Source organism: Pagrus major, chromosome 10 (assembly GCF_040436345.1).
Source record: "Pagrus major chromosome 10, Pma_NU_1.0".
NCBI lineage: Eukaryota > Metazoa > Chordata > Actinopteri > Spariformes > Sparidae > Pagrus > Pagrus major.
This window is the reverse complement of record NC_133224.1, coordinates 15,006,046-15,016,982: the sequence shown is the minus strand read 5'-3', so window position 1 is coordinate 15,016,982 and position 10,937 is coordinate 15,006,046. Positions and strand designations below refer to the sequence as shown.

The following is a 10,937-nucleotide window of genomic DNA, read 5'->3' as shown; positions in this document are numbered from 1 at the left end:
CTCTCTCTCTCTCTCTCTCTCTCTCTCTCTCTCTCTCTCTCTCTCTCTTCACACACACACACACACACACACAGAGGTGAAGCAGGGAAGAAGAATTGGATGACACACAATGACGGACAGAGGGAGGGACTGAATTACCATAGAAACTGGTCAGACTGTTCAGAGAAGCAATAGAAAAAGGTGAAAGCTGAAGTAGTCGAACTGTCAAGGTCATCGGTCACCCAAACGTCTGCCACACTGATCACTTTTTACAGCTGATGTTTGCTGGGCTTTTTAAATAACCAGGAAAAGCTATATTTTCAGGCTGCTGCCCTATAGCTGGACAACAGTTAAAGTCTTTTGGATGTTTTTGTATTTTCTTGTGATTATTCTGATGGGCAAAAGAACAGAAGCCATATGGAGTGAAAGTCCTTGCTGGCACAGGTAAGCTCTTTGTCTAATATCAGATTGCAGTGATGCAGGTATTTATGAGTGCAATGCTGTTCCCTCTACACCAACACTTAACTCCTAATGCATCTCTCAAGACTTGACAGTGGTTATTTCAGGAGTCCAAAATGTTTGCCAAAGTCATAAACTTTTTATTTTCAAACAGTACATTGCATTCAAAACTTGCCCTGGAAATTTTCTTAATGAGACTGCATATGAATTCAGAGGCAGATGATACATCAGGTGGGTGATTGTGTATCCTTGGTTATATCAGATACTAGCTGCTCCTGGAGAACAACCGTTTTTTTTAATTTGGCCTCAATCCGGTCCAGAAAAGACTTTGCCATTCTAATAATAGGTTATTTGTGACATTGAATTTGTCAAATCTGGGTGTCTGTATGCCCTTCAATTCAGTTTAATAAATCCCAGGCCCTAAAAGTCATGAAAATGTCTTAAACTTGAATTAAAGATTTTATTTTAACAACAAGGTTCTATCTAATGTGTTGTTAGATAGAACCTAACAACACATTGTAATGTGTTGTTACGTGATTTGAGAGGCTGTTGTTCGAGAACAAGTATGATCTGTATGTAAAAAGTCTTACATAAAAAAAAGTCTCCAAATCATGTATGTACACACTGACATTTTATGATGTAAATTCCATGTGATTTGTTGTAAATGTTTTTCTACCATTCCAGACTGCTGTTTGTTTCTTTTTCTGTTTGGTGTCAAAACACATTAGTCTTGAAACATGAGTGAGCTGTATAATCCATCACAGTAAACATCACGTCTGCCTTCATTTTCGTCAATCATTGTGTTCACACACTTAAAAAACTTGGTTGCAGTTTGCATTGTGCAATAGCATGTTTTCTTAAAAATCATGTATACATGAAACCCAGTTTCCCTGATAGATTTCACCAGAAGAAAGCTAATGCATGTAGCCTACAGATGGAATCAGATTTGTAATCTTCTAAACTTCACACTTGAAATATATCACTGTGACAGCAAAGCAGCAAGGTGAAAGGAAAGATTAATAAACATAGCAAAGCACAGGTAATTTATGTTAAAAAATAATTCAATTCAAAGTCAGCCCAAAATTTAAGGTTGGTACGTTTGTTTCCACAGCTAAACATTTGATTGATTCAGATATATTCATGCCATAATCTAAACACTAAGCTCTGCACCGCTGTTTGCTAGTAGTTAATGGGCTAACTCTTGCAAAACATCAACTGGCTTCCATTCATTTCTCTACAATATAAAAATCTATCATCAGACTCTAGAAATGTGCTTGCAATGCAGAATCCATCACAATGAACATCAAGTCATTGCACACATGATAGACTATTCACACTGTGTCCATTTTCTTCTGATATCATGTTCAGGGTGGGCAGCGCAAATGTCATACTCCCATGTTCCAGGTTGCAAGTCGAATAAAAATGGGGAATCTGACAAACCGTTTCATTTCAATTTTTCCCAATTAGAGGGAAATATTATATATTTCTATTCTATATTTCAAGCTGAAACAGCATATTTGATTACCCATTAACTACCATTAGACAATGGGTAGGCCTTATGAACTCAATACATTTTGAGCTAACATTACCTTTTGATAGTGTTAGGAGGAGGCGGGAAATAATTAGGAAATATCAATGTATATCTAGGACACATTTATTTAACCTAAGCCTCAAAGTGAAATGCACTTGATGTATTATCAAGCTTGCAACGTAAGCTAGCATAGCATAGCATAGCGTAGCATAGCATAGCGTAATGTAACAAAGCAGCTGTCTTTTCATGCCACCCAAAAAACTCACAGCTTGAACACACTTTAGTGTTAGATGTAATCTTTATGAACATTACAGAAATGGGTTACGGTGTCCATAATGTCATTAATATTACTAACTTAACCAGAACACCTCTGTGGTCTGATGAAGACAGAGACAGCAAGACAGTTAACATTGCAAGCTTGATCGCTTGCAGGCTTTAATAGATGTATCCAAGATGGCTATTGATATTCCCAAATTAAGTTATGCCTTTCCTTAAAATGTCATATAACACCTGTGCCATATGCAACTGAGACATATTCTTGATTAGAAGTAGGTGGCTATATTAGCGAGAGTGGTGTAAAAAAAATGCTGCTTTATCATAACAATGGTTTGTATATATGCAGTATTGATTTTAAAATTCAACTAGAGAGTGTACCAAAGATCCCGCCCATCAGACCAATGAGAACCGCACGCCTGGCACATGTGGCAAAAAAGTTTTCTAGCTTCCAGCTTTAAATTCCTGGTTATGCAGCCCCGTGAATACACGCAGTAGAGTTTCTCCCACTAGTATTTCCTGTTCCTGCTCTGCCCATAGACTTCACACTGGGATGTCATCAGATTTTTGGGTCAAGGAAATTTTTACAAACATAAAACACAGAATATAAACAAAGATCAAAACATCATAACAGAGAGAGTTATTATTGACCATGTTTGCATTTTGAGGTGTCCTGTCAACTGTTTTACAGACGTCTCTTTTATAATGGTGGTCTATGGGGAAAATGCCACACTCTTTGGCTGCATGGGCAAAATTGCCACCATATCTAGGTCTATTATACATTCCTGATCTGCAGTCCTGAGGCTTCTTGTTATACTTTTTTGGATAACAAAGACAGACTATCACTACCTGGTGGTATGGAAAGTTATTTCCTCTCACGCACTTGGCCATTGGCTGTATCTTTGAGGTGCGTTCAAGAGCAGCTTTTTCGCAGAGACACAGGCAACATGAGGGCAATGCAACAGTCAGCCTTCATTGCCAGCAGTTCATATCGGTTTGGTGTGTCTGAGCCCTAAGAGGGAACGCAGTACAGATTTTTCAAAACATTTTCCATTTTGACTGCATTACCATATGATAATGCAACACTGACAACAACTGATGCAGACTTGATGGTAACCACAACTCAAGCTACTTTTGAGAGTCCACCAGTTGATCTTCGCCAACTTAAAATGTGTATTACGTATTGCATATAGTCACAACTTTTTGTTAAGGAGCTGAACTTTCAGATAACACTGGTCATTAAAAGGTTAACACTACCTGATGCTAATGGCTGTCTTAACGGTTTACTTCATTAATAGGAAATTATTTCATTAACCATTAACAGTGAAATCAGTTACACACCAGAAAGCCAGTCCAAAAATGTTCTTGTTTTTAGTTCTGACACAGAATCATTAAACCTCAGCTGACAAATGAGAATAAGACAGGATGTTGACCTTTTATATCTTATTTATGTTGTACTGTTAATATGTCATGCTGCTGGTTGACACTTATTTACTTGAATTATTATTATTATAGTAAAGTGGTGGTATAATCTGCAGTTGGGTCTCTTACACAAACACACATAGTTGCACTGGCCTGTGTGCTAATCCTTGTATGCAGGGGTACAGCTGATGGTGAGGCTTTTAACTGAGAACTGAGGTGTTGATTTTAATGATACTGTAGCTCATCTACTGTATGTGTGACAAAAATTCATTCAATTTTAGATTTGTGAAGACAGCAATGACAAGTTATTGTGAATATAGTCAGTAGAGTGGGACCAGGACCAGTGTACAGCACAGAGGGGTGCATGAAGACACCCAGGGGAAGTGTGGTTACTTATTGCTGAGTTAATGGGGTGAGAAGAACTGAATCAGCAGCATACCCTTGTACACAGGAAGGCAAACAAGCACTAAGAATCAGCAGCATACAACAGGAGGTCAAACAGATTGTGCAAAGGCCCTAGTCAACAGTGAAAGAGGAGGGGGAGGTGGGGTTATTGGAAGCACTGCCTCTTTCCACTCCTCCACCTCAATATGAGCCTAGAAAATAAATGTAGTGTAATATTTACCATGTTCACTATCTTTGTTTTATTCTGATGCATTCTAACATTAGCTATGTAGCTTGGACGTACAGCTAAGGCTATTTAAATAGAAATTTTGACCTGTTGATTATGCCAGAGGAAAAGTAAAGGGGCCACCAATGTCATTCATTGGTCAATTCATCCTATTCACATTTCCCAGTGTTCCCAGTGATTTGAGAGAGTGGTGAATATGACACGATTGTTGTTGCTGGAAATGCACATTACACCGTGTTTGATATAGGTCTGTTAAATAAAGGCCTGGTTGTCTCTGCAGCTGAGGTGAAAGAATACCCCAATCAGTATTAGACATTTGCAGAATCTGAATTTGGAACATTTTGGGAAGTTTTGGAAAGCCAAGTACAGAGAGTGCAACCTGTAGGTCAAAGGGCCTGTGAGATCAGAGCACCTCAAGAAAAACATACATAGATATTAAAGTCTCAGCACCCATTCAGGTAACTGAAGACTACATGATTTTGTGAAGCAGTACTTACAAATCCCAAGTTTCTTAGTTAAACTTTATTTAGTCGAAGATCAAGCATTGCTATTAAAGCCCAACCAATATTCGATTTTTGGGACAGATGCCAATATCAATGTTAGGGTTTTAAAAATTCTGATATAGATATATCAGCCAACATACACATATTTTTTTAAGTGATCCTTGCAATGTGGTGATTAAACACTTACAACAGTGTAACAGAGGCAGGATATTTGACATTTTAACAGTAAACTTTCAATCTAAAATGACACTAAATGTCACTGGGAATTTAATCATCAAGTGTATTTTCTTATTATAATCTCCAAAAAAATCAGCACAAATTTGGACAAATATAAAAGTAAAACCTGAGAACAAATTACAGCACAATCAAAAATATTATCAAATATCAGCAGATAGAACTTTTCATTTCCTTGGAGGAATGATTGTCTTTAACTCAATATGTTTTGCAGTTCATCATAGGAGGTATATTGAACCTAACTTTAAAAGGTGATCAATAAAATCTTAAAAGCAATTCTAAAAGAAACAATGTATGGACTTACTTAGACTAATAATTATTTTGTTACAAAAAAAATAAACTACAAAAGAACGATTAGATGTGAACCAGCTGTATGCAGATTCATCAAAACCAACTGAAAGTAACCACTTATATAATTATTTTGTGCAATGGGTAACTAAAATACTATTGATTGCACTGATTAGCTGAGATATAGCTTATCAGAAATAGTATGATCCTAAATGACAACAGATGGATGACTAATTTCTTTGTCTCTCTATCTCTTTATCTCTAGGTGAACATCTGGCATCATCTGAAAATCTACTGTACAGGATCATACAACATGACCATTAAACGGTACCGAGAACAAGGATGACTGAGAAGAAGCCTGACAGAATCTCAAACATACAAGCCACAGCCTTTTTCATCCTCTTCCTCACATGAAAATCAATTAATCTCACCATGTCATCAAGAGGTGGTGTTCCTCCCAACACCAGTGTCTCTGTACTCCAAGACTCCCTAGGCTCCTCGTTACCTTCTCCTTCCACTACCCCTCCATCTCCTTCTTGCAGCATAGATGAGTCCTACAAGTACATCTTTCTTCCCATCTGTTACTCTTTTACGTTCATCTTCAGCATTTCCCTTAACTCAATCATCCTTTACCGCTCATTCCGCCAGACCAAGCGCTGGAATGCTTCACTGATCTACATGGTCAACCTGGCCTCGACAGACTTCATGTATGGCCTGTCACTGCCATTCCTTGTGGCTAGTTATATCATGCGTGACCGCTGGGTCTTTGGTGACTTCATGTGCCGTCTGGTCCGTTTCCTCTTCTACTTTAACCTCTACTGTTCCATCTTCTTCCTTACTTGCATCTCTGTCCACAGATACCTCGGTATCTGCCATCCGATGAAAGTCATCACACTGGAGACCAAGAAGGCTGTCAAGTGCACTTGTGTAGTTGTTTGGATTGTGGTGTTTGCTTTGACCTGCCCTATCTTCCGGTTTGCACAGACTGGTCACGTGACAAGATTGGCAGGGCTTGGCGGCAATGCAAGCAATACTGACAACCGAAGCCATGAGGTATCATTGATAAATTGTAATGCCAGCTATGGTAACTTGGAAGGGGTCATTGAGAAGTACCAGAACTGTTGGGACGATGCCATAGATAAGGAGTTTCCTGATTACGTACCCTATGGTATCATACTCCATTTGCTGGGCTTTTTTGTGCCTTTTTCCATCATAGCTTGGTGTTACTCTCATGTTGTGCTGACTATATTTAGGACTCTACATTCTCAGCCTTCATCACGGAGAGTTCAGAGAGACAAAGGACATGAAGGAATAGAGAAAAGAGAGAGAAGTAGCTCTGCAATAGCTGGAAGAAAAAGAAGAGGTAGCAATGGAATGTTGAGGACACTAGGAAGACAAGAAGGGACTATTTTCCTTGGCGCCCACTCCCCTTATGCCAATCGCAGACGTAAATCTATCAAGACCATCATCACCATCACCCTTTTATTTGCTCTGTGTTTCTTCCCTTTTCATGTTACTAGAACCATCTTCCTTCTGTTGAAAGTCACCAAAGGAGTTCCCTGTCACACTATGACCATGGTGTCCATGTGCTATAAGATCACGAGACCTTTAGCATCATTCAATGCATGGCTCAATGCCCTCCTGTACTTCCTGACGAAAGACAAGGGGGGAGCTAACTGCTGCCAAGCTGTAAACACCACCACCCAACAACATGGTGGACTTCTATTGCCACTGAGGATGATGGGAAAAGAGGAGGATACAGCGGAGGGAGGGATCGAAGACGAAATTGACAATAAGGACAATAAAGTGTTTCAAAACTGTCCGTCATATATGAACAGAGCAAAAGTCAGATATATAGTTGAATGAATGTTTTCATAAGGAATGAAATCATGAGTTTTAGATGCACGGTAGATTGTCCTAAACTAAATATTATATAATATACAATATGAGCACTGTAGGAAAAGCAATGATTAAAGAAGACCCAAGCAAGAATCATGATATGCTTTTTATTCTAAGTTTATGTACCTATTGCTGTTCTGCTACAAGCCATACCTTGACAGTTACCTGGTGGATAAATGCAATCCCAATCTGATATCGCTGTGTTAGTGTTGTTCCTAGAAATTCATAATTTATGTTGTGAAAGGGTCTATTTAAATAAAACTATGTTTTCCTACACCAAACCAAGTATTTCAGTTGCCTAAACCTAACCAAGCAGAAACACAAAACTGAAAAGAAACATAAATGTAAAATAATAAGTTAAATTAGTCTACAAAATATAAGTGAATAGTATAATAATATGTTCCAAGCAGTATATAAACCCCATTCTCCTGAGTGAGAGCACTGTGCTTGACCCCCTCAGCCAAGACTGCTTGCCACAACTGTGCTTTTTTTGTTGAAATAACAGTCCTGGAGAAATCATTAATTATGATCAAAACCAACATGCCCCGCTAAGCAACTGCGTTATTGGTCAGTTGCAATGATGATCCTGGAACAAAATAAATCATTGTGCTTCTAGAAACAACACCACCACAGCAATATCAGATACAATGTTAATGCAAATTCAAATGTGACACACCATTTAGGAGATAATCTGTTTTATTTCAGGAGGTGTATGTTTAAAATGTGTTATAGATTAAACGTGCTACACTAGGATCACTGATTTCCTTTTCAGGCCAGAGTATGCTTGGAATTAAATTGTTTGTACAATGTGTCATCCAACCAGGTCTCAGGGCAAAAGGGTTTCTATGAAAAGCCTGTGGTCATGGTGGTCACATTTAAACCCTCTATACATTCACATCACACATTGTTGCGGAGAGAAAAGTGTTGGGGCAGGGGGTTTCAGTCGCTGTTAGACAATCTGACAATCAGCACTACATTACAATTTACTTTAGTTTCGTTACTCAACCCAGCTTAACGCTTCTAAGGCTGGGTTGAGTTCAGTTCAGACTGCAGGGAAATCAGACTTTGTTTCTCAAATCAGATGTTTAAGACAGACTGTCCGCACTATTATTTGCAAATGATTGGATTGGAATTTTGTGTGTAACTACATAAACATGCTTTCCAACAACAGAAGCATGAGAAATGGAAATCCATCATCTTGTCCTCCAAACAATCATGCTGCCAGGTCGTGGAGCAGATGGTTTATTTATTTCAGCGTGATCATTCTTAGACGGATGTTCTCTGTGTAGTCTTCCATACCGCTCGAATAGTAGCAACATGTATTCTGCTCTGTTGCACTTCAGTCTCTCTGGATTTGACATCGCTGTTGCGCATCGTGCTGAAGATACTTTGAAATCCGATATGAGTGGCCAGAGCGGCAGGACTGAGACACATCTATAGAAATAACATTTTAATCACCTTTCAAATCGTCTCCAAATGTGCTTTAGATCAGATTTGCAGAAATTGGATTTCATGTGGCTTTTTCCTTTACAAACCTCCTAAAATGGATCTGGATACAATCTGGATATTCCAAAAGATGGATTTGGGCTGTCAGTCTGAACAAGGCTTTCATTAGTGCAGTCAGACGATAACTACCCAGTGCAGTGTTTTTTCAGCCGGCTGCTGAGGAAATATGACTCTGGGCACTCTACTGTTGTTGTGGTGCTACATTCCATAGGTCAGTGTTTTGTAAATATTCCATTGACAGTGTGCTGGTGCAGTTACTTTCACCTTGAACATAAATGCCCTCCCATTTATTTGGAGAAACTCTGAGATGGCAAAATAAAATGCAATAAAATATATAATATACTATACATATCAATCTTCTCTTCCACTAATCTGATACTGGTACCATATGTGAAAAAATAAAAGCAACTCACTCAACTGATGATTCACAGTTATACATGCCATTTTAATTCAGCCAAACACAAACTTTCTTTAACTTGATAGTATGACTTGATGATGATCGTATGGACATATGAACCACACATGCTTCAAAGGAATTGCATTGCAGAGCATGGAACAGCGGTTGAAGCCCTTTTACCTCCCAGCTCTCTGTCATCAGACTTGGTTGGGTTGTGTCAGACAATTCTTGGTACTTCCCAAAATCGACAAACCAATATTCATGGGTACTTAATACAGTGATTGACCAGGTGTGTAGTTAATTTTTGTGTGAACAAATGAGAGCAACACTATGAAAGCCTGCAAATAGAGACAGAAAAGAGTAGACCGTTACCCGGTCTACAAATGTGCACCTTTTGGAACAACTTTTGCCTTTCAAACAGGTTCAGACTAGATAATAGCACTATGACAATAAATAATATCTAGGCATGCATGATATTGGATTTTTTGCCGATATCCGATATGCCCATATTTTACAACTCATTTGGCCAATAACCAATACCTATATTTGGGGGATTTTCCACTTTCCAAACATTCCGTCAGTCTTTTTAAGTTTTTGTCATCCATTGTGCCATGAGGCTCAGCATGCTAACAGAGCTAACACTTAATTTAAAAATTAACCCAAATGACACTGGCAGTGAGCTTCTCAATGTTGTTGTACATGAGTGCTTGCAACTCAGGTAAGACCACATCAGAAAAATACCTCTGACTGGGGACCGTGTAGCAAGGCTCAATGTCAAAAATCGATGGAATCCGATGTCTTCAACAAATGAAAAATGGCAGGTTGTCCAGAGAAATACACTCCATCAGTTTCTGTGTGGTGCCTTTTGCCCTCAAATGGTCGCTGCTGCATTTCCTGGCTTTTTTCAAGGACTGGAGAAGATACTGTTTTTTCGCTGCCAGTTACCTGTTGTTTCTCTTTTTTCGTTCTTTGCTGCCACAAACTCGTTGCAACGGTTGGGATGACAGTTCTTGAGATGCATAATTAAATTTGTAGTGTAGAAAGAATTTTGTCTTGGCTCCTCCTCCCATCCCCAACACTGAGCAGTCATTGCAAATAGCAGTTTTGCTATCCGTTTACCACACCTTAAAAAACTTCCATGGCCTCTCCCTCTCTCATGCTGCAGGTAGACACACGTGACGTCATCACGTCAGGCTGCGCACGTCATCCTCGCACCGGGGACATGACATGGAAGTCGTGGGTTTAATCAAGGAAGCAGCAGTCTATTATTTTATCAGTTTTATTATTATAATTATTATTATTATTATTATTATTATTATTATTATCATTATTATTATTATCAGCAGTTATCGGCATGTTGGCCGATGTCACATAGTTCATTTTAAAGCCAATATCAGCCGAAAGCGATAATGTGCCGATAATATTGTGCATCCCTAGTTTAATCCTGTGTAGTGTACCATAGTGCATGATAACCCACACCACAGCTAGGACTAACAATGAAATGGAGAAAAGGAGGCTTCAAAATTTTTCAGCCGTCCAGCCAAATGTGCTGTAGTTAGAACATTGGTTATGTGCTTACTAATTATGTGTTCTTTAAGTAATTTTCATGGCTTAAAAATTACAAATTATTTGACCTATGACCCCCAAAATGTAGATACTGCACTTTGATTTTGTATTACTTTTAACTGATATCTTGTGAATGCAAAGTTGCCGTAACCACATGTCTTATTCCTGATGAAATCTAAATCTGATTAGATTTTTTTTAATTAGAATGTATCTTTTCTTGATTGTTTTATGGTTTGCATGATATAAGCA

General features: G+C 38.5%; 1 protein-coding gene across 1 annotated transcript; it reads left to right on the top strand.

Moving 5' to 3' along the window:
* The first annotated feature begins 5,752 nt into the window (after window positions 1-5,752).
* Window positions 5,753-7,186, top strand: LOC141004167 (P2Y purinoceptor 3). Its single transcript, XM_073475668.1, has one exon. The coding sequence runs from the start codon at window positions 5,753-5,755 to the stop codon at window positions 7,184-7,186; it is 1,434 nt and encodes a 477-aa protein (XP_073331769.1).
* Window positions 7,187-10,937: the final 3,751 nt, after the last annotated feature.